The 24,571-nt window shown below is 36.5% G+C and overlaps 1 protein-coding gene across 1 annotated transcript in view; it reads right to left on the bottom strand.

Moving 5' to 3' along the window:
• Positions 1-24,571, bottom strand: part of LOC134853917 (dynein axonemal heavy chain 7-like) — a 96,509-nt gene that overhangs the window by 17,635 nt on the left and 54,303 nt on the right. The window contains 12 exon segments of the mRNA XM_063869883.1: positions 2,230-2,392; positions 3,234-3,388; positions 4,375-4,529; positions 8,984-9,179; positions 13,278-13,449; positions 13,965-14,194; positions 15,265-15,441; positions 15,903-16,025; positions 17,768-17,881; positions 18,158-18,299; positions 19,862-19,989; positions 20,309-20,497. Coding sequence (XP_063725953.1) covers positions 2,230-2,392; positions 3,234-3,388; positions 4,375-4,529; positions 8,984-9,179; positions 13,278-13,449; positions 13,965-14,194; positions 15,265-15,441; positions 15,903-16,025; positions 17,768-17,881; positions 18,158-18,299; positions 19,862-19,989; positions 20,309-20,497 — 1,944 coding nt within the window.

The following is a 24,571-nucleotide window of genomic DNA, read 5'->3' as shown; positions in this document are numbered from 1 at the left end:
TTATGATTTTTTTCCCGAAATTTATCATTTTGTTTTCGAAATTTATTAATTTTCACTTTATAAAAATGTATAACAAACCAAAACAACACGCTGTTAAATCCATTTCAAAAGAAATTTTGCACGGAGGCGAAGTTGCAATTCGCATACACAAGAAAAAAAAGTACCGATAAAGCTACTGAGAAAAACTAAATGAGTAAAATTTGGAGTGTACAAAATTTCTTAAGTGACGCACCCCAATTATGGGTCTACATGATTGCTAAGTGACGCAAGCCAATTATGACGCATTAGTAGTACCAGATCATTCAAAAAAAATTACCAACTAACATACAGCAATTTATAGAGCGACCGCTTTTTAACTAAATTAAGAAAAAGTTCATTTAAAACATCTGAACCTGCCCAGATTCGAACCCTCTTATTTTGTTGCGGGTCTCCTTTCCTACCTCTACGCTACAGATCCATGACACCTTAAAGCTAAAGTGATATTTATAATATAATAGTCTGTGGGAATATCCTTAGCATTAGCTAAACTTAATCGCTGGTTATTGATTAAAATGAACACTTTCAAAATGAACACTAATATTTGCGACTTAGGTTGGAAAAAAAGAGTTGATACTATCACACAAGTTTTGCTTATGTAATAAAACTTACACAACCCAAAGTAGGTAAAAAATCAGAAACCACAAATCCAAAAAACTGAAAATTAAATTCAAAGAGTTTCTAACAGAAAAATTCTTAAATTGTTTGTTCTACCAGAAAGTGCTGGCGTGTAAAAAAACTAGAAAATAGTGTTGGCGCGTTGTTCTATAGAAAAATTTAGAAAAATTATTAAGCCTTTTAACTTCTAAAAATGACATTAAAATAAGCGATGTAGCTGGCTTGTAAAAACAAAGTGGAAACCAAGCCGACAAAAAATAAACCGAAAGCGACGAAGTCGAAAAATAAAAAATATTAACGAAATATGATTTAAAAATTTGAACTGAGAATTTATTGGAAAATACTAATAAGGATGCACAGTGGGAGCAACAGACCAATGAGCGCAAACAGAACTCCCATAATGCATGCATGTCGTGTACTGCATGCATGCTGAAATCTTTATAGCACAAACAGATAAGATCCATGTGCATGGGTTATTTTCAGTTCATCATTAGGCTTAACAGTTTTTTAGATGAGTTTCGCCGAAAAAGTTCAACTTCCGTTGAACACTGTAATTTAATTCGAAAATTATCGTATATTAGAAGAAATCTATATAATTCTGACGTTTTCTGACCACGAGCCAAAAAACTAACCAATTCTGACAGGTCAGAAAATGTGACCAAGTGGTAATCCTGGATAAAACTCTTCTCACTAGTAGGTTAACTTGGCTCCAAATGAGAATATTCTAAGTTGTCCAACCAGATTCGAGTTACAAGGGGGATGGATCGTTTTCACTTGCTCTTTTGGAAGGAGCGGATATTAACATAAGTTGTTGACCTTTCAGGTTTTCGAATTAAATTACAATATTCAAATTAAAGGGTCTTTTGCCTTGTGGATAAATCGTCTTAGCACTATTTGTTAAACCCTCCTTCAAAAAGTGCTTTTGAAAAATGAAACGTTGAAGCAAACCTTCGAAGCAATTATTCGGTTATATCGGAAGAAACAATTAACTGAATTGATATTCGTGTTTTTCTCTTAAGAACAAAAAATGGTGATTTGGATATGAGTGTTATGATTTATTCGGCCCAATTTTCCTAAAATCCTACAATGACTTCTAAATTGAACATGTTTGTTAATTTATGTTTTGAAGACTTATTCAATATCAAACAATCAGATTCGAACATTTTCCTTTCTGTTTATCTGTTGAGATTTGCGAATTGGGGGCGCAATAAATAAAAAGACCGAAAACTGAGTTGGCCAAAAAATGAAACGGGACATTCAGTACGGATCTGCTGATTCACGCGCGCAATACTGCAGGTGCCGAAGATGATTGAAGCGGAGCAAGCGTTCCCTACTCTTTAACGCCGCCGTTTTTCAAAGTTGTCTGTTTTTTTTCGCTAGTAACGCTAAACATTCGGCTTTCCGGCATTATCTATCTTCATCGGCTATCCGAGAATTTGTTGAGAATTTCAAAAATTTGGCGAGAATTCCCAAAATTAGATAAGAATTCTGGGAATTTGGCGAGAGCTCCAAAAAGTTGGTGAGAATTCCGGGAATTTGGTGTTGTGGCCGGCGACTTGTGGAAATTGTGCATACCTTTTTCTGTTTGTTCTCTTCCAGCTTCATCTGCAGTCGGTGGAGTTTGTCCTGCACCTCCTGCAGTTCGGCCCTCTTCTTGTTCAGGGCCCCCATGGCCACTGACAGCTCCCCCTCCGCCTCCTTCAACTTCTCCTTCTTAGGCGCCACCACCTTCGCCACTCTAAACTTCAATTATTCAACACGACCAAGCAAAGAAAAAAGAAAGGAAGAATTTACTTCTCCATAATCGTATAAGGACAGATACAACAATAAATTGTAAACATTATTTTGGGCAACTCAAACTAATTGTTGTACAAAATAGCACTATGGAATGAATAGACAAAAGGCACAACACGCACCTACCGAACACATAATGATGACAAACTTCGAGATAAAAAATCTAGAAAAAAAATGAAAATAAAAAAAACTTACACACTTTTTTGAAAATACTTATACCAACTTAATTCACAAAAATAAAGAACTATGCTACTTTGCAAAAAAAATTAAAAAAAGACTAAAATTAAATTCAACTTCTAATCCGTGGGTACCACCACCTTTCGCCACCAAAAACATTCATATAATTTACGTTGAAATAGTTTACGCTAAACCGGTGTCTGATTTCGATGACGAATTGATCCAAACGAAACTCTATTTGGCACAGCAACGCATTCGAAACGTTCTCCCGCATGTTCTAATGTTTACAACGTTGTTAAAATTAAAAATTGAAATCGATCTTTTGGTGAGAAAAAAACTTTTTAACAACTTTTTAAATAAACTAGCAAAGACACTAAAAGAATGGGATCTACTTAACAATCTCCAACCCTTTCAAGAAAGGGGGGAGATTCTTAAGTAGGTCAAAATGGTCGATTTTTCAACCAATCAGAATGCAGCAAAATTATATTTCTCAATAGAAAGCTCAGTGCTAATTTACTGTATTTATTTATAGGGGTGGAGATTCTTAAGTAGGTACCATAGGGGGGGGGGGGGGGAGATTGTTAAGTAGATCCAAAGAATGGACTGACTTGTCGTAGGAGTCCATGGCCCTTGCCCATTTGCACAGTCCTTCACACGCAGTCGAGGCATTCTTGATCTTCTCGGGTACAAACTCTGGGTTGGGGATGTACTTTTCCCTGATGACCTTCATCACTGCAGGGGGAATGTTGTCTTTGTCGTAGGACTAAAACGAACATTAACTAAATACAACCAACATAATTATTTGCTTGGAAAAGTTACGGCTCAAAAAAAATCGTACACTTACAAACCGAATTTTAAATTTTCACCGTAGACGAAAAGTATTTTTATCGTGGAAAATAGCTGTTCACCATGAAACTAAGGAGTTTTTTGTTCCAACTTTTTTCGAAAGACAATGACTGAACATTTGTGGCCGGGGGTTTTGTGCCATTTTTGATGGTTTTGAGCAGTAATAGCATGAAAAAATTAAATGTAAAAAAATAAAATGAAAACTTTTTTCTAAAATTTGAAATTTTATATGAAAATCATCCCCCCACACGCCATATAAAGTACAAAAATATATATTTCGCTCCTTGCAACAAATCAATTATGGCAAATAGGCTTCTTTCAACCAATTTGGAACGAGTTCTAAGACGGATTAAATCTCCGCTTACGCGTTAATAGCGCGAAATATATCGCGCGTTATTTGTCCCAAATTGGCCTAAATGGCAATCTTTAAACCCCCATAACTATACGAAAAATGGTCACAGGTGAAATATGTTTTCAAATTTAAGCTCAGGACAACAATAGCTTTCGATTGATATAAAAAAATTCCATCAAAAATGGCTAGTTAAAAAGTCGAAATTTGTCTGAAGAAAAAAACCCACTCCCAGCACAAATATTCCGTTTCTTTCGTATCGAAAGTCGGAACAATAAAAGTCTGTGGAATGCTCACTTTATTCAATCTTTGGTTTAAAACTGTTTTTTTTTCGGCTTGCAATAGTTTAACTAACTATTTTTACAAAAAAAACTATTGCAATACCCTATTCTTGAACAGGCGGTGCAATATCCAACTGCAAGCTAAAAATAAATTGCAATCTATTTTTAACCAGCCCTGGTCGTAACACTAAGACGGAAAAAAACAAAAGAGCACTGTAGACGGAAAAAAATCAAAAGAGCAGAATCCAGGAAAACAAGCAATGCTTGACTAACTTTGAGGTTCTCCAGGAACTTCATGTCTCCCAGGACTTTCTTCGAGGGTCCCCAGTAGTCCAGCACCATTTTTCCACTGCCACTGGGGTCCGGGATCTTGTCTGGTTTGACACCCTTCAGCACACAAATTGCCTCCATCGTCAACTTCACGGGTCCTAAAAACACCGCAACTCATATCACAATTTTGTATTACGGCAATGCAAACGCTGAACCGATAGTTACTCCAGGAAAAGTTTTCTCACAACACTGAGCTCGTTTGCTTATAAACAATAGAGTTCAGTAAAATATAGGCGAGAAAGTTTTAGAAATTTAACAATAAAAAATGTTCATTTATTTAAATTTGCTATGAAACTCCAAGATTGATGTTAAAACTGGCCGGTGAATATTCAGGAAAAAAGTTGAAGATATTCAGTTAAGCAGGTTTTGAACATAAGTTTTCAAAAGAATTAAGAAACGAGCATAAATTTATATGTTTTTTGAAGAACAAGAAGAAGACGAAAAAGAAGCCGAAGAAGATGAAGAAGAAGAAAAAGAAGAAGAAGAAGGAAGAAAAGAAGAAGAAGACAAAGGCTTCCCAGATGTGTACCTACGCGCGGTGGAAAGCGATACCACAAAAGCAACATCACCTCAAGAAGGAGAAGAGGAAACTACTACGCAAGGAAATAGTTTCAAGGACCCTTTTTGGGAAGAGAGCGGCCCGGCAATAGCCGAACCGAGCACCTCCTAAAACAACCTGTAGGCTACAAAAGTCGCCTCAACGGCTGGGTACTCAAGGTTGACGAACGACACCAGGCTAGGATTGTAAAATGGTGCCTGATGGACATACATCCGAACCCCGGGCCGAGGACAGTGGACATCAACAGGTGGGCTGAACAGAAGCTTCGGGAGATGCGAGCGCTGAAGAGGAAAGAAAGACGCAGTGAAAAAAGAGGTTCCAAATGGACGCGTATGCTAGCAAACCGGAGCAAAGAAGGGAAGGAGCACCTAACGGGGAAAGCGAGGAAGAAAGAGAAAGAACGGTGGAGAAGAAAAGTGAACCAGAAATTCTCAAAGAGAACCAACCTTGACTCTGAGGTAATCACGTGGAACCTGCAGAGATGCAAAATCCAGTTGGATGGACGAGGCCGAATTCAGCATATCCTAGCAGCAGTACAGGAGAACAAATGGGATATTATCCTGCTGTCGGGAATATCCTCAAAAGAGGAGGGGGTATGGTGGTACGAAGAGGACTCAGTCCTAATCCATGGGAAAAGAGCCGGTATTATCTTAAGAAACCATTGGGCCCAAGAGTGGAAGAAGCAAGGGAGCCAAAAATGGTTGACCGAACGAGTAGCCATGGTAACAGTGAACAACGTTAAGCTGATCGCAGTCTACCAGCCAGTATCGCCGAATGATATAGAAATCGACGAATACCGAAAACAGCTAGAGACAGCGATATCGTGTAGGAAAAAGGACGAAATGTTGCTCATAGGAGGAGACCACAATGCTCAAATAGGCAGGCAAGATAATACGGGAAAAGAGAGGACTCTGGGAAAGTTCGGGTTACGAGCAAACTCGGAAGCAGGGGACGAAGTCGTCGAGTGGGCGGAAAACAATGACCTATACATCGTGGACACCTATTTTAGAAAGAATAATAGAGGTACGTGGTGTCATCCAAGAACAGTTAATTGGTACGAGCTGGATTACTTCTTAGCTAAGAGACACAGAATTTTAATCTTCACAGATATGAAGGTGGTACGGGAAGACAGATGGTCCGATCATAGGCCCAAGATGATTAAAGTGAGCTTCAGAGAAAAGAAGGAAAGATTCAACCGTACAAAACAAGAGAAAATAGACTGGCGGAAGCTACGCATCAAGAAACATCATGATGCGTATCAGGAACACATAAGCAAGGCCTCCCTTTCAAACGAACCCTCTTGGGCAGAATTAGCAGAAAACATGAAAAGGGCAGCCAAGGCTGCTTGTGGGTTAGAAGATACAAGAAGCAAAACCAGTCAATGGATGGTAGGCCATGAAGACCGAGCAAGGGAGTTCAAAAGCGGAATTCAAAGGGCAGTCAAAAAACGGAACGAGGCAACAAACGAGGCGCAAAGGCACAATGCAAGGGAAGAGCTTAAAACAGTACGAAAAGAGTATAAACGGAGACTCAGAGAGTGGGAAACAGAATGGTGGGAAGCTCTCTTAGTCAAATGCGAGGAAGCTATGCGTAGGCAAGACATCGGGGAGATGTACAGCATCCTCAAGCAGCTAGGACTTAGAGATTACGCAGTACCTAATTCTAAAGCAACAGTAATCCCAGCGGAAACTTTTAAGCAACACTTCCAGAAAGTGCAAGAAAAACGCGAAGAAAATGGACTGACAGAGAAGATCCAGTCGAGGAGGATCATACGAGAGTTCGCTCAAACGACACTAGAGGGACGTCAAATGGCCAAGGAGTGCAGCACAATGCCTTCAGAAGAAGAAATTATGGAAGAGTGGGCGAAGCTTAAGGAAAAAGCACCGGGCGAGGACGACATCCGAATGATCTACCTTAAATCAGCTCCAATAGAATTCCAAAAGAGAATCGTAAAAGTGATACAAACCATGTTCACTACATCAGCGGAATATTGGGATGATATAGTCAAAGTGGGTCTCATTATTCCACTGCACAAGAAAGGAGCGAAGGACAACACCGATAATTTGCGCGGTGTTTGCCTGTTATCCATGGTGAGCCGAATTCTCGCTAGAGTCTTAACAACACGACTCCGGGATTGGGGCGAGGAATTTGGCGCCCTAGATGATAATCAAGATGGTTTTAGACAACACAGATCTACGGCCGACGCCACCCAAATAATGGTCAGACTACAGGAAGATAACCGAAGGATATGCGAATCACAAAGTCTGAATAGAGACCGAGCGTGCCTATTAGATCTGAGAAAAGTTATCCAAGAATCAATCGACCACTATTGTGGAAAATACTGGAAAGTTATGGGTTCGAAGATAATTTCCTAGGACGATTAAAGGACCTACACGAAGTAACTTCTTACAAAGTGAAAGGTAATAAGGAAGTTAGCTCCGAATGGAAACCTCAAAGAGGATTGAGGGAGGGATGTCCTTCTTCCCCAATGCTTTTTAACATATTTCATCAGATCACAATAAGAGCAGCAGAAAAACAAAGGGAAGACAATGGAATAAGAATCACTTACGTACCTGGAAACACCTGCATGACACAGAGGAGAGACAAACAAAATGCTGAAGCGAAGCATATAGACCTCAAATACGCCTTGTTCGCTGATGACACTACTATCTTGAGTAATAAGGAAAGTATGGATGTCGCAAGAGACACCACCAAAAGAGTAATGGGCCTCTTCGAAGAGAAGACAAACGAAACTAAAGGGGAAAACATAACTCTTGGTGAAACCAGTGCGGCAGGAACCAGATTCTTGGGCCTTTGGCTGGGAGAAGCTGAAGACACAAGAGTACGATTACAACGCGGGATGGGAGCTTGGCCAAAGGTCAAAAGACGCCTCAAAAACTCAAGGTTAACTAAAAGAACGCAAGCGCGTGTAGTTGAGGCAGTAGTAGAAAGCACCATGTTGTACAATTGCCAAGTACGGACCTGGAATGTGTCAGAAATAAACAGAATCCAAAGGAAAGTAGACCAATGTTACCGTTATGTTTGGAGTTCAAAAACCCAACCACCGCTGAAGGAAATGGAACAAAAACACAAAAACACATAGAATGTAAGGAAAGAACTCAGAATAAAATCAGTCAGAAGTAAAATCGAAAAACGGAGTATGGAACGCCTAGGACATATGATACGTATGCCCGACGACAGAAGAGTGAAGCACGTAACTTTTGGTTGGTTAAGCAAGTTAGAAGAAACTGAAAAACCGAGAGCGAAGTAACGTTGTACTCCCAGACAATGGATCAAATTGATGTGCGAAACAGGAATTGACCAACTAGATATCGAAGAGATGGCAAAAGACAAAAAGCAATGGAAAACGATTAAAAAGAACAGAATGATACATCTGGAAAGATGGGAGGAATCCCAAGAGAATGGATGGGAAGGAGGCATGATAGAACGCTGCTCACAAAGAAAGGAAAACGTCAATCTCGGGTGTAGCCAATGCGAGAAAGTCTGCAAATCTAGAGCTGGTCGGGCAGTGCATATAAAAAGAATGCACAGAGAGAACAACGCAGAACATACGTGCATCAAATGCCACGCCAAATTCCCAACGAAAACAAACCTGAAGAATCACGAGAAGAAATAACGAGGAACAACAAGACCTACCAAGTACGTCCCGGCAACAAAGGAATGTCCACTGTGCAATAAATTGTTCTCAGCAAGCAACCTAGCGAGACATATGACCAGGAGCTGTAGAAAACGACATGGGGGACCCTAACAGGGTGAATACCCGAGAGAGAGAGAGAGAGAGAGAGAGAGAGAGAGAGAAGACAAAGAATAAGAAGTAGAAGAAGACGAAGAAGAAGAAGCCGAAAAAGAGAAAAAACAAGAAGAAGAAGAAGAAGAAGAAGACGAAGAAGAAGAAGCCGAAAAAGAGAAAAAAAGAAGAAGAAGAAGAAGAAGGAGAAGAAGAAGAAGAAGAAGAAGAAGAAGGCAACTGACCCGGCGGATTCTTCATGGTCTTCACAATAGTGATATCATTGGAGGTGAGGGTGTCCAGGGCAGAGAGGGCAGCCTCCAGCACTGGAATGGCCTCTGCCAGATCACTGTCACACTCGTCCTTGATGGCCTTGGCAGCTGTCGCTTGCTCATTTGCAGCCGCTTCGTCCACTTTCACCTTTTTCTCTTTTTCGGCCACCTGAACACAACACAAGAAAGTAACAACATGAGACGAGACGGGGACCAGTTTCAATGCAGTTAGCATACATGTTTCAGAGCATACATTCATGGCAGTTGCTTACCGCTGAAATAAGACGTATACAAAGGAACAGAGACCTTCTTCCAAAAAATTCATTTTCATATATTGATATAGCTAGCATATTGATATTTTCTGATTTCATATTTTTTCTGATTTCAATTGATATTTCACTGAATACAAATGAAAATTTGATTAAGAAATGAATATTTCAAAAAATCGCTGACGTTTTACGTGACAAACACAAAAAAAGAACAGATGAGCCAAAATTTCATTATTTTGATAACTGAGCGATGCATGTTTCTATCATTGAACACTTCATACTTTAAAACATATACTTGACAATCTGGTTATTGTTTTATACATAATGTGATGGTGTTCTTCCAAATACTTCAGAAGCATGAACAAATTAGATCACATTTTTAGCATATGAGCTATTTTGGGACCACACGTCTGAAAATCAACGTTTAAAAAAATTCTAGACGTACCATATACAAACAAGTAATCTTTAATAAGCGTTTCAACTACAGTGCCAAAACCATCGAATCTTTTCAAGTATTAATCAAGTCACAATCCTGAAAGATCCATGAACTGGAAGATACTATCTTGGTCTTTTTATGTGAGGTTGTTCACTTGATCCTACAATTTGCCATATGCGAGAACCCGAATAAAAAAAGGCGGAAATCAAATACATACATTTTAAGACACCTAGTTATTGTTCCGACTTTCGAAGAAAGTGGTAGAATATTTGAGCACAGGGTGGTTTTTTCTGGTAGGTTATTTAAGTACTCTCTTTCCTTATTTTCAAGAGGGTACACTTATTTTAGGTTTTCCTGGCATTTAAACAGGCCCAAAATTTCTGTAAGAAAAATTGTTTTTTTTCGATGCATAGTTTTTTATTACCCTTGCGATAAGCAAGGGTATTGCAACCGGGGTACTACACTTTTTTCCCGTAAAAAACGTTGTTCACATGACTCATCTCTTAAGTTACCCTGGTTCATAATTCATTCAAACTCCTAGCGGTCCGGGCGCACTAAGCCTGGAGGTAACGATTACGCCTGGTAGGGCAAAGGCTCGGGGTTGGAATCTGACCAGGGCCTGAGTTTTTTTAAAATTGGAAATATTCCGTTTCAAAAAAAAATTGGCGGTTAATTATTTGTTTGCTTACATTTTTTCGGCTTAGTTGCCACATCGCAGAATTATTTTTTTTTCAGTATGCGCAATTAACATTGTAGTTGCTTTTATTGCTTCGATTTACTTCTGCTGTTTGTAATTTCTTGACTTGTATTTTTTCTTTGTTCCTTAAACTTTTTTCCTCCCAAATGACTTCGGCTTATATTTTGTCGGCTTATTGAACTAATTTTTAGTGGTTTCAAGTGGAACGTAAGTTTTATGCTCATCTCTGGATCGCACAATTTGCTGAAATCTAAATAAAAATTATAGGTCGTTTTTCATGACGGCTTAGAGGGTTTGTGCTCAGTTGTTTTCAGCTTTGTTTTCTTCTGATGCTCAATTCCCATTCTATTACCTTGGCAAGTTTTTCTTTAAAAAAAAGAGCTTGATTCATTTTCACAGATCTAGTTTTTTTAAAATTTTTTTCATTTTTTTTCGACTTAGCTGCTTTCTTGTTTTGTATCGCAACTGGTGCGAAGCTAGCTTTGGCTCTGTGTTTTTTATTTGAATGTGCGTGGAATCAATTTTAGGTTGAATTTTTTGTTTTTGTGTTTTGGGGTTGAGCATTTTTTTCGAAATCGATTCAAGTTGATGGTATAGCGTAGTTTTGATGTCAAAATTTTTTACTGAAAAAATAAGACTTTTTCGAAAAAATGTTCAATAAATAATCTTGTTTTGACTGTTTTGTCTTCAAAGGAATGTGGCAAGTGTCGCGCGAGATTCAGAAGTGTGGTTTTTTCAAGCTGAAAGTTTTGAAAAAATGAATTATTATTATTTTTTCGTTATTCCCTTTACGGGCATCTTTTTTATGATTTTTTTGTGAACCAGCCCTCTTAACGTTGCATATTGACTTCATATTTTATAAGTTTGATGTAATTTGGTTATTTTTATAATCTTTCAGAGTTCTGTCAGATTTTCTTCAAGTTCTTTTTTTTGTGGCAGTTGTTCGAAATTTTTGCCTTCACTTTTTTTGTATTTTTTTCTTCCCTTTTGACCTTAGCTTATAGCAAAGGGAAGGGCTCTTTCTGAAACACAAAATGTTCCTGAAGGTTATGCAGGTTTTTTTGGTTGCGAGGCTGAGCAAAGTTTTTAAGTTTTTGAGTACATTTAGGAACTTTTGGATCTCGAGTTTTTACCTAATTTTTTCTTATCGTTTCGATCGATTGGTTACGAGAAAGAAAGGAATGGTGTTTGTGTGGCTCAAATCCTTCTTATGTGTTAGGTAGTTGATCTTCCTCTGAGAAAAATTTGAGTGTGGTAGTGTAATTATAAAAACAAATTGCCTGCTTCACTTCAATTGTAAATGCTTTACTTTGACGCTAACACTTTGATAGACCAAAAATAATCACAGATTAGTGAAATTGGCAATTTTTACGCCCCATCTCCGAAGCACAAATATTCCCGAGCATAAATAAGTCTCCATATCGTTTTCAGTAAGCAAAATAGTCATATGAAGCTATCGAATTTGCAATAGATGCGCCGCCTATTGCCCAGTTACTTTCGAAATTAAGCAGTTATAGAAAACCCGATTGTTACCGAAAGCCAAACAAGACTGCTCGTATCAGGGCGAAGCCCTGAATGTTCCGACTGCCTTTTAAGGTTTTATGGAGCAGTAATAAAATTAAAAACTTAAATGTAATAAAATTTGATATTTTTTTTTAATTTGAAATTTTTTATGAAAATCATCCCCCCACACGCCATTTAAAGTACAAAAAGATAGATTTAGCTCCTTGTAACCAATCAATTATGGCAAATAAGCTTCGTTCAACCATTTTGGAACGATTTATAAGACGGATTAAATCTCGCTTACGCGTTAATAGCGCGAATAATACTGCGCGTTAATTGTCCCAAATTGGTCAAAATGGCAATCTTTAAACCCTCATAACTTTACGAAAAATAATCACAGGTGAAATATCTTTTCAAATTTGAGCTCAGAACAACAATACTTTTTGAATGATATAAAAAAATTCCGTCAAAAATGGCTAGTTAAAAAGTCGAAATTTGTCTGAAGAAAAAAAAAACCCACCCCGAGCACAAATATTCCGTCACTTTCGTATCGAAAGTCGGAACAAAAACAGAAAACATTTAGGAAGAAATCGCGAAACAATACTATTTCAAAAAATGTATATTTTTCAGTTTTTGCTCAAACTTCTGTCGTCATTTTTCAGAAGAAGGCCATTTGAATAATGTATCAATCTGCCAAAAATAATCAAACTAAAGTAAAAATAGTAGCATAACTAACCAAAGAACTAAGCAGCATTCAATATCTAATTTTGTGATTCGTAAAGGTCGATTCAGTTGCTCTGAGAATCCGAAAACTCAAACCAGAAACGAAAAAGTAAGTTTTTTCGTGGATAATGTTTTTTTGATCAAATTTGATTTTTTGATCAAATTTTCCAAAAAGTGCCTAAAAACGCCTAATAAAAAATGTAGTAGAATTAGATTGATGATTCACTTTCGCATTAAATTTGTGTAATTTAGTCTGAAAAATGGTAAATTTCAGAGCAATTTTTGACGACACAGAAAGTTTCTTCTTTCATTTTTTGAATGCGAATAACGACTGAAAAGTCTTTCATGTGAAACCGAACTTGACTGGGTGCATGCATTCTTAGATGTGGTCAAAATCAGCGAGAAAAGTGAAAACTACCCTATTTTATGGTAGCTTCGAGCCATTTCGTGGCATCGGTGGTTGGACTAAGAGCCCTGATTCATTGATTTATTTTGTCTTAGATAGATCCCTTTCAAATCACAGACATGAAATTTCTTCAGAATTATGACTTCATGTAATCGGAACCATTCCTTTTTTGCACCTTTGCAAACTACTGAGTGGAGAGATAATTCTTTCCTACAGTCCTTTTCTTTTCCTACCTCTATAGAGTCCTTTTCGATGATGACCATCATCTCGTCCACATCCTTACTGGCTGTGATCAGCTGAGGCTGCAGGTCATTCAACTCCTTCTGCATCACCCCCACGTCTGAAGAGGCCGCCCCCAGTTTCTCCAGCCCCACCTCGTACCTCTTCTTCAGTTTCCACACCTCCCTGAAAACACACCACAACAACATCACTTTCATCATTTCTATTCACAATAAAAGGCAAATTTATTTCTTATATATTGCGTGAACCATTGCGTGAACTGTAAAGAAACCATTGCGTGAATTGTAAAGATCTATCTCACTCATTTTCTAATTTAAATGAAAAACGCCAAAAACAAAACGTTTCGGCTTAAATTTCTGTGATACAATTTTTTCGAGAAGCCAAAATTCCATTGTAAGCAAAGTATTTTTCCAAAATAATTTCATTCTACTCGCTCAAAATATACATACAATAAGTTCAATTTTAACTCAGTTAGAAGTGTCTGATTGAAAAAAGTTTTGGATAGTTTTGTTTTCCAAGCGCAAGTTTTTTGCCAAAGTAAGTTTTACTATTTTGTTTCAAAAAATGGTATTTTTGAGGTTATTTTGAAACCTTTCGACAAACAATTTCGTTGCTCACGAATGCGAAGTATTTTTAGTTTGGCTAGAAATTTTATGAAAAAATCATAGACATAAACGTACGATCGTTTTTTGTCCAGCAGATCCTTGTATGTCCTGATGAGTTCCAGATATGAAGTGGGTGTGACGTAGTTATGTCTCTGTGCATTGCTCAAGAACTTCTCACTCAAGTCTCGTGTGGACGTGTGGAACTCCTTGCACAGATCAATACATCCCAGGCGCTCCTCGTCCGTCATCTCGACGTCTCCGAGGAATCGGGTGGCCACGGCTGTCAAAGCATCTTCAGGCCACGACTAAAAACAAACAAAAGTTAGACTGAAGTTGATATATTGAATAAACTAACCAACGAAGCTAAGAGATGCATCTTTTCAACCGTTAATTCACCGATAAACTGTCCAAACACTTAGATATCCTCAAATTAGACAGTTGGCCGATACAATAATCCATTATATGAAAAACTTCTTTCAACAAAAAGATTAAATAATATTCGCGGTGGTCCAAAACTAACCTGGACAGCAACTAGAAAAGAAACCGACCCACGACAGCTAGTTAGTATTTTGACTTTTCCACCATCTCTTCTAACCCCCAGTTTGAGTGTGTATCGAGTACTTTTTCAAGGTTGCACAGAAAGCACAAATTTTGCAGCAATGTCAATTTTGCTACATTTGTCTTTTGCATCGCAATGGGATGCTCAGAGTATCTAGGACGCTATTGTGGTACTTAAATTTAGAGGTCCTTTGAGTGCGCCCTCAGCTTCAATAATGTTTTACATATTGGATAATATTTGTTATTGTATCAGTTAAGTACTAGAATTTCTTCTTTTAAGGTCAAGAGAAGGAGTACAAATTATGTGGAGTGCGGTCTGTATTTAGACAACCGCGTATTCAGACACTGTATTAACCAATCAGAATCGAGACAAGGAAGAAATGAATTTGGTATCTTTCTTTGTCTCGATTCTGATTGGTTAATACAGTGTCTGAATACGCGGTTGTCTAAATACTGCTACGTAACAAAATTTTGTGTATCATTCCCAGCAACGGCAGCTGGACTCAAATTGTTACCGAAACATTTTCTTATTGCCTTCACCATAGAATTTTTCAAGTGAAACTTAATGAAAATCTGAGCGTTTTGATTTGAACACAGAAAAATCCGTCCCTGTAATTGAACTTGAATTAAAAATTTCATTTTCAAGTCAAAAACTTATACTCATACATTCTATGAAATTGTACGTTTTTTGCAGTTTAGTCCGGCTTTGGAGAATAGCAAAAACGCATTAGCCTGTCGGGAGGCATCTCCAAAAAGAGCGTGTAATAAAGTGGGTTGGTACCTGGGGTAGTACCTGGGGGTAATAAAGGGGTAGTACCTGGAACCAGTCGATGGTGCAGCAGTTGACGAGGGAGGGGAACTTGCGGAGTCTGTTGCGGAAGGAGTCTCCGATGGGACTCATAGTCAACACTATGTGCAGCTGGTTCTTACACCTATCCACGAACATGTTGTACAGGGCCAATGGGGTTCCGTCCGTCTGCTTCGCCTTGTCTTTCTACAAATTAAAAAGTGCATACTCAATGTTTGACCAACTTTAAGCAAAAACTGTGGCATTGTGGCGCTCCAGTACTGATGGTGCCCAGAAAGCATAAGATTGCTGGTTCTAATCGCATGTGCGCTGCAAATTGTGAGGTGAGCTTCTGCAAATTAGTCATAGCCTAATGGGTCATGGTTATATGCAATTTTTGGGCCAATCTACATAATTCATTTTCGGATTAGGCCTCCAGGTTGGTTGACTAAAAAATGAAGAAAAAAAACTGCAGATAAAACATCTAAAATCAGGCCTCAAAAAATGTTCCTTTGATTATGCTTCTTTTTGTTTTTTTTTATAAAAACTAAGGAAAAAAATGGATACTAATTACAAAAAACACAAGCAAAGCCGGTAGCTGTGCATGTAGCACATATTGCTTCTGAATTACTGCTTGGCATAACATAAGAGTGAATAGGATGTGTTACCTGTCGGTCAATCTGTCGCATCTTTTCACAAATCTCCTGCTTCTCGTCAACTGGGAATATGTTGGGCACTTCACCCGCATTCAACAAATTGTTGATGTCCTCCAAAAACGCCTCCATTTTGATCTAAATGGAGATATATTTGTTAAAATCCTCAACCCCCCAGAACATGTTAAGGGGCAGGGGCGAATTTAGGGTTGACGCCCCTGTAAAGAAGAATGTTAACTTGGAAGTTTCAGCCAATCAGAATCGCGCATTTTACATGCAGCTCTTAGCAAGTTTAACTCGAATAAATTGCTGGGGTGGAATATCTGAACATGGTACGTCTGGGGGGAGGATGATAGCTTGATCCCAAAAAATACTGATCGGATGTAGTGTATCATTAGCACAGATATTGCAGTACTGGTACAAGTGAGATGGTCGGGTCCCTTAAATATAGACGGGGGTTTTTATATCTCCGGAAACAGCTTTTCTTTTTGCTTAATACTTTCTGAGCTTTTCATAAAAATGAAAATGACCTGACTTGCTTTTCAAACTTGATTTTCCTAAACCTATCTATCACACTTGTAACCAGTATAGATCAAGTTTTGTTGATTAAGTTAACATTTTTGAGAAACTTATCCATGGTAGAATTCAATTAAACAACTGTTCAAAAAAATATTGCGGAATGCTGCAAATTATTTGAATTATACTGTTTAATTGATAGTAAATCTGATAAATCACAGAAAAATCAGTCCTTTAAACAGCTGCAAAACTTAACTCATATGTCCTTCGCAAAGAAAATCAAAATAGAGCTTTTTATTGAAAGGGTTAGCAGGGAACGCATTTTTTCTTGCAAAATACTGTATTTTTAGTGTTTCGGGATTACCGGATAATGATCGACTGCAAAAATTGTTTGACAAAATTTTTGATTTTTTGAAAAATCTTCCTTGCAAAATACTGTAATTTTAGTGTTTCGGGATTACCGGATAATGATTGACTGCAAAAATTGTTTGACAATATTTTTGATTTTTTGAAAAAATCTTCCTTGCAAAATACTGTAATTTTAGTGTTTCGGGATTACCGGATAAAGATTGACTGCAAAAATTGTTTGACAATATTTTTGATTTTTTGAAAAAATCTTCCTTGCAAAATACTGTAATTTTAATGTTTTGGGATTACCGGATAATGATTGACTGCAAAAATTGTTTAACAATATTTTTGATTTTTTGAAAAAATCTTCCTTGCAAAATACTGTAATTTTAGTGTTTCGGGATTACCGGATAATGATTGACTGCAAAAATTGTTTGACAATGTTTTTGATTTTTTGAAAAAATCTTCCTCCTTGCAAAATACTGTAATTTTAGTGTTTCGGGATTACCGGATAATGATTGACTGCAAAAATTGTTTGACAATATTTTTGATTTTTTGAAAAAATCTTCCTTGCAAAATACTGTAATTTTAGTGTTTCGGGATTACCGGATAATGATTGACTGCAAAAATTGTTTGACAATATTTTTGATTTTTTGAAAAAATCTTCCTTGCAAAATACTGTATTTTTAATGTTTTGGGATTACCGGATAATGATTGACTGCAAAAATTGTTTGACAATATTTTTGATTTTTTGAAAAAATCTTCCTTGCAAAATACTGTAATTTTAGTGTTTCGGGATTACCGGATAATGATTGACTGCAAAAATTGTTTGACAATATTTTTGATTTTTTGAAAAAATCTTCCTTGCAAAATACTGTAATTTTAGTGTTTCGGGATTACCAGATAATGATTGACTGCAAAAATTGTTTGACATTTTTTTTTTTTTTGAAAATATACTCTCTTTACAAAAGCTCTTAAGATCTTGCTGATCTAAAAAGTCCCCCCTTCCTCTGTACCTGAGTGTCGGAAAATAGGAACACTCCGTCGTTGTCTCCTTCAGCCGTCTTCCTCGTGATGGCCTTCAAATCCTCCCGCCACTCGTTCAGCCCATACGCTTTACTCAGCTCCACCTGATAAAAAATATTATTACATCATAACTCATCAAAGCAAATATCAAAACATGTCAATAGTTGGAAAAAAGCTCAATTACTTCAAGCATGTGATTTATCTTTTACAGTTAGAAAAATTTACATCAGTGTAGAGTTCTTTGAACTTATATAATTTATTTTGACTGAAATTTGATATAGGTTTTGTAATTCCGGTGTGAATTAATGGAAAAAAAACTTATTTTCAAACCGAATTCCAGACAACAGAGAGTCCTCCATACTACGGTTACATGGGCCCACCTGGTGTAGGTCGAAGTCACTCATGTGGGCCGCCAGTCTGGTCAGAGACTGTCTGCCTGATCCCCCCACCCCCACTAGCAGGGCATGAGACCTGGGCTGCTTGATGATGCGAGAGATACGACACATGTGCTCAATCGCAAACCTAAGCACAAAAATCAGCAATGATCATTATGAGGACAAACTGTGAACGGATAGGCGCACAATTTGTTGTCTACAGGTCACTGAAATCCAGAGACAAGTCTTTAAATATGTTCCAAAATGTAAGTGGATTCCATACATTTTGTCGGCACATTAGTTTTGTTGCGGATTCCGCAAAGAACAAATATTGCCAGTTGTTCCGGATTCAGCATTTGTAAATGAATTCCGCAATTTTACACTGAGTTAGTTCGTGCTTGAACAAATTAATATCTAGCAAATGCGAAATAATACAAGCCAGGAGTTAGCCATTGTCAGTGGAATCCATTAACAAATCTTAAATTTTTGTGTGATTAAAGTCGTGAATGTACCCTTTATAAATTTCCCAAAAAGCTGTTTTTGCGATCAAAATTTGGGAAACTCACTGAATAGGTACAATCAATATTTAAAATTAGCTTTGAAAGTTATACAATGCGTCAACAGATTATTGTAGGTTAAAATCCCTCATGTAATTTCGGCATCAATGTGTAAATTAATCACTTTATCCGATATCTTGAAACTATGTATAGATATAAATCACTTAACTCGATATCCGGAAAATCAGTATAGATCATAATTAATTCATTCGATATCCTGAAACTCCAGCAGTTGAGATATCCAGCAGCTGAACCATAGCTTTTATTCAATAAAAATTTTGGATTGGAACCTCGCGTCTAATCTCAAATTTAACTTGAAAATTAATGAAGGTTAAATGGAAAGGCTTAATTAATTGAGTGGTTTTCGTGCAATTCAGCAGCATAAAAATTTAAAATGGATTTGATGTAAAGACGTAACTAAATACGTTACTGCAATCTGCAATCAAAACTCAGATTCCATATACAATTAACAGATTCCGCTTATAATTTGCAAATTCCGCATACAGTTGCGGATTCAGCGAGAGCGGAATTTACTATTCACATATATACTGATTTGTTTTGGATGCCATTTGTTCCAGATTCCACAAATTAAGTTGCTTTTGGAGCAAGTTTCAGCGATACAGTGTTCAACTATTTGATCAAGCAATCCAAAACAGCAACGAAGATCAAAAAAACTAGGTGGTTGCAGAAATGGTGGAAAATTTTCTTTTGGGAGGAGGAGCTTATTGCATCTTTTGTGGATGGTAGTTATGTGATGAATAGATGTGGTCATTTAATCTTTGAGCAGTTATTGCCAATAATTTCACAATATGCATTACCTTGACCATCTTAATTGGTCAGAAAACAGCAATTTTTTTTTGTAAAATGGAATGGATTTTTGGCTCGGTTTTAACTTTTGAAATAAGCAAAATGTTAGTTTGCGACATCAAAATGAGCAGTTTCAGCTTGATAACTTAACGCTAACGTCTATTTACCGAAAATAATTTAGTAATTTAGGAGCGAATCTAATTTAGCCTATCAATTTAAAAAAGCAATCTGTCATCTTTGGATTACTTTTGATTTTCTTCATCTGCTCTTCGTAAATAATAGTGTATATTCCAAAATTTTACAATACTCCATAACGGAAGAAGGGTGTATGGGGTTGGGGAAGTACCTGAACATGACGAGGTTCATGGGTTTCTTGGATAGATTGTTGTACTCGTCCAAATAGCTCTCCACTATAGTACGCAGATTATCCACATTTTCCACCTCCTGGTAGTACCTCGTCTCCGCTTTCGGGTTCTACGACAAAAAAAAATACAATACATTCTTCCATTGCGCTCGCACGCTATTTTGAGAGGCAGGGGGGAGGTTTTTTGATTTTGCAGGTCGGCAATCTGGACTTTTTGGCAATACTTTGGAAGAGAATATCGCATTGAGCAAATTTGTAAGATTTTGGTTTGAAAAAAATCATATTTTCCTGCAATTTAGAATAGCAAGCTTTCGTAGAATGAGAAAAAAACCTGAGAGAAAACAAGTTTTATAAATCTGCGTACCCCACGGGATTCGAACCCTAGATCATTGCACTTGAGTGGCGAAGACTATTAACACATGTACTCACGGTGAAGTCGCAGTACATGAATGACCTCATGTCATCTTCAGTGACAGTGCCTCCTTGTTCACTGGCGATAGATTCAAACAGTGAGTCATAGTTCTCTTTCATCTCTTTGTTCACAACATCTCTAGTGTACGTGTACAGCCACGCCCTGTCTCCGTCATCCACCAGACGGTCGTAGAACACTCGGTAAATCTGAACACGAATTATGATTACATAATCACATTATTTTTCAACTTACAATTTATTTCCTCTGAGAGCCCAATTCTTTACAACATTTTCTTTTTGAGAAGATTTCATGTCTTTGCTATAAATGAATTTAAAAAATTTAATCTGAATTTCGCCCCTGAATAAATTTCATCGCGACGAATTTTGGAATCGGGCGCGAACTTTTGAGCAAAATCAGATACCACAAATGGACTGATTTTTTGTTGTTCCGATTTAGGAGACAGTTGCAGAATAAATATGCTCGAGGCGTGTTTTTTTTTTTATTTAGACTGTTTAATTATCGACTGTTTACCCTTGCGGTAAGCAAGGGTATTGCAATCGAGTACGAAACATTTGTTCCCGTAAATAACTTTAGTCACAGGACTCAATTCCTGAACTCAATAGTCTCCTGTTCTTTGCTGGGAACTGCAAAAGACATACTTTGAGCATGTTAGCATTTTGAATATCCGTCCTATTCGAAATTTGCATTTTAGGTTGATAGTAATTTAGCCAACTTGTTTTTCTGATTTCATTTTTTCCTTTTCTTTTTATTCGGTTTAGAAAATTTCAGCCTTAATATATCGGACTTATTATATAGTACCCGTCGTTTAATGAGTGAAAAAACTTTTGTGGGCGTCTTGACGGTTATGGGGCTTAAACATCTTTTTATTAGTTTTCAAGTATTTTTAATTTTTTTTCTTCTTTTTTTTCTCGGTTTAATAAGTTTCAGCTTTTATTAAATCGGTTTATTGGCCTCATATTGCGTCGTTTGATGAGCAAAAAAAAACTTTTGTGTCCGAGCGTGCATTGAGGTGGATAGGGCTTTAACTATTAATTAGTTTTTATAAGTCTTTTGTGAAATAGTTTCGGCTTTAAGTGTTTCTGCTCAGGTACTTTCGGCTTTTTTAAAGCTTGGCTAGTTTTCTTCTGTTGCTAATTTTTTGTTCTATTGTCTTGTTGTTGTTGTTTTTTAGAAAATTATTTATTTTGATAGATTTTGTTATTTTTGAAATTTTTCCGATTTAGCGGCTGTTTTTTATTGGATCGCAAGTGGTGCAAAGCTCGACTTCGCCTCAGTGTTATTCAACCATTTTCAGAAGAGTATTTTTAAATAACATCTGCAAAATATTTGATCAAACATAAAACACAGAGGCGAAGCTGAGCTTCGCACCACTTGCAATACAAAGGATTGTTATGAAAATCAAACGGAAAAAATCGTGTTTGTCAATAAAAATTGCAACAAAAGCTTAAGATATCCGGAACAAAATTGCCTTCATCATTAGAAACTCTACAAAAAGCTTTGTAATGCTACAAAGAAGTCAAATTTTCAAAAAAAGTGCTTTCCTTGAAACTAAGCAGACAAAAATAAGCAGACAGACAATAATTTCAAATCAAATCCGGCACATCTGGCGTAGAGGTAAAACAACTGCTTGAGGTAGCAAAGATTTGCGGCTCGAGTCCGTCTGGGCCCTTTTTTGCAAACTAGAGTGTTTGCAGTTTTTCGGATTATCGTCTGTCTGTTTATTTTTGTCGGCTTAGTTGCCGTAGCTCGATGGTTCAGTTTTAATCCAAGTTGCTGTAGCCCCCATGCTTGAGCCGGCAAAGCCCGGGAGTTTGTTTCCAGTTAAGTCTTGTTTTTCTTGCAAATAAAAAATTTTGGCGAATTTAGATTATTATGATTTGAATTTTAAAAAGGCTGTCGCAAGGGAAAACAAGTTTCGCATAAATTACTTTTTATAAAAACTTCGCGTTTTGAAAAATCCCAACCTGGCCATTTTGTGTCAAGTAATCCGTGTATTTTTCCTATTTTGTTAAAGCGTTGCAAATGCGGCGAATCAACCTAGCTTTTGAAGAACAATGGATTCGGGTTGAAGGTTTAAAAAATCATATTTTAAAATCGCATCCAATTTTGCCAAAAATTTACTTGGGACGACTAGAAAATACAAGCGAAACAGTCTTAACCCTAAGTCTTTGCCCTGATACGGGCCGTTTTGATCCACATATGTGCGAAGTGTGTTTTTTCTATGCTTTCTTTCTTTATCTCTTTTCGCTACTAAAAATCGTACAAAATTCAAATTAAACTTCAAAAAAAATTTGTCAAAATTTTCAAAAAAGCAAATTGAACCCAGTCAATGAAATTTTGATGCTCGATTTTTGTACAATGATGACAGACAAAATTGAAAATAATTATTGTTCCGAATTTTGACCGAATTGAATGAAAATGTGTGCTCGGAGTGTAAGATTTAAGCAAATTAACGCGCTAAAAAAATCGTGCTATTATTGCAAAAGCCGAGATTCAATGCTGCTGAGAAACCAAACAAAAAAGAATTGCAACAAATTATTTGGTTTTATTTATACGTTATTGGACACTATAGAGCATCACTGGGTATTTTACATATCGTGTTGCGGGAAACTTTCAAAAAAAACGGAGAAAATTTAACAATTTAATTTGAAAATATCATCAATTTTTCCAGTCTACCCAAAAACTGCTATCATTTTTTCAATTTATCAAAAAGCAGTGGAAAAATTGAAGGCTTCGCCATGATTTTATCAGTTTTGTTCATAAAGGTGGTCCAAATCAGCAAAAATAACTATCATCCACGATTGTATTTTTTCGATAATTGAAAGCATGAGAAACAAAAGATTATAACAAGCATGATAAATTCAGTATGCTAAGCTTGATAAGGTGGTTTTTACATTCTGGTATGAATTTTGCGCGTATAAAAATAGATAAGAATCTTTATTTTGCATTTTATTACAATGACGTCGTTGACAAAAAAAATCAGATAATACATTTTAGACAATCATCAAAAAGTAGAGCACATGTAAAAACAAGCTCGAATTTTTGTAACATCAGCTGAATAGGACTAAAAAAAACTGAGCTATAAATGTTTTGAATTCGAAAACCAATTAAAAAAATGCGAAACGTCTTCGTTTCAAAATTGAAACAAAGACAAGTTCAACTAAAAAACTTAAAGTTCTTCAAAACCAATTGCAGAAAATTAAACCATATTTGTTTAGTTTTCTTGTAGAAACTTGAAAAAAAGCTTTGACAAAATTAATACACATGCTGGACTGTTCAAAATGAAAAGGAGCCAAGCAAACTATTTGTATCCGCTTTAGCAGTCAGTCGATCTAAAACAATTTTCTAGATGCTATTTATGGCTTTCAGACCAAGAGACAATTTTGAAAAAAATTCGATCAAAACTTGATTAAAAACAAGAAACAAGGATAAACGGGTGGTGTAAAAGTAGCACAGAAACGTTATTTTCCTTTTTTCAAAGTAGTGTCACTTTTAGTTTGTGGTGTAATAAGAAAAATATGCAAAGAGATAGAATATTAGCCAATTTAGTTATAACCGATAGCAGTTGTGAAAAAAAAAGAAAAATTTTTGTTTCCATATTTTCAGATTTTTTTGATAAGAAAAAACTTTCTTGACAAAGAAGCGCTAAGTGAAGTTTTAAAATATAGCTTTCTGGAATAAAACAAAATTTAGTATTCTAACTAACTTATTTTTTATAAAACCTACCGGATTAAAAGTCAAAGAACTAGTCAAAACATAAATAGTTGAAACCGGATTTTCTCGAACAGAGGCGAAGGGAAGCAATAAAAAATACTTGCAATAAAGAAAAAACCATTTTAAAAGCTTTTAAAAACACTTTCAGATATAGTAAAACAAAAAAAAATCTAGAACCTCAATTCCGATTATAACAAAAATGGATGACATCCTTACAAAGCGCCCAATTTTGTGACGTTTATTGTGTATAACAGCCAAAAAAAAATTTAAAAAACAAAACAAATAACAAATGTTTTTGAGAAAAATCAGTATCTGTAATATGGTTCTCATCATCCACCCATACACTTTGCTATACTGAATTTGATACTCTCACTACAGGCACAACTACAGCTATGAACTGCCAACTGAAAAACTGTAGAATGAATTTTAAAAAACTGCAGAAAAACCGAATGACAAGAACCAGAAACGGCATTTTTCAAAACTAGATCTATCAAAATAAATAAGGCTAGTTTTGAAACAAAAACATACCAAGACAACAAAATAAA

This window comes from Symsagittifera roscoffensis, chromosome 9, assembly GCF_963678635.1.
Source record: "Symsagittifera roscoffensis chromosome 9, txSymRosc1.1, whole genome shotgun sequence".
NCBI lineage: Eukaryota > Metazoa > Xenacoelomorpha > Acoela > Convolutidae > Symsagittifera > Symsagittifera roscoffensis.
Note: the sequence above shows the minus strand (reverse complement) of the source record. Positions and strands in the feature narration are given on the sequence as shown.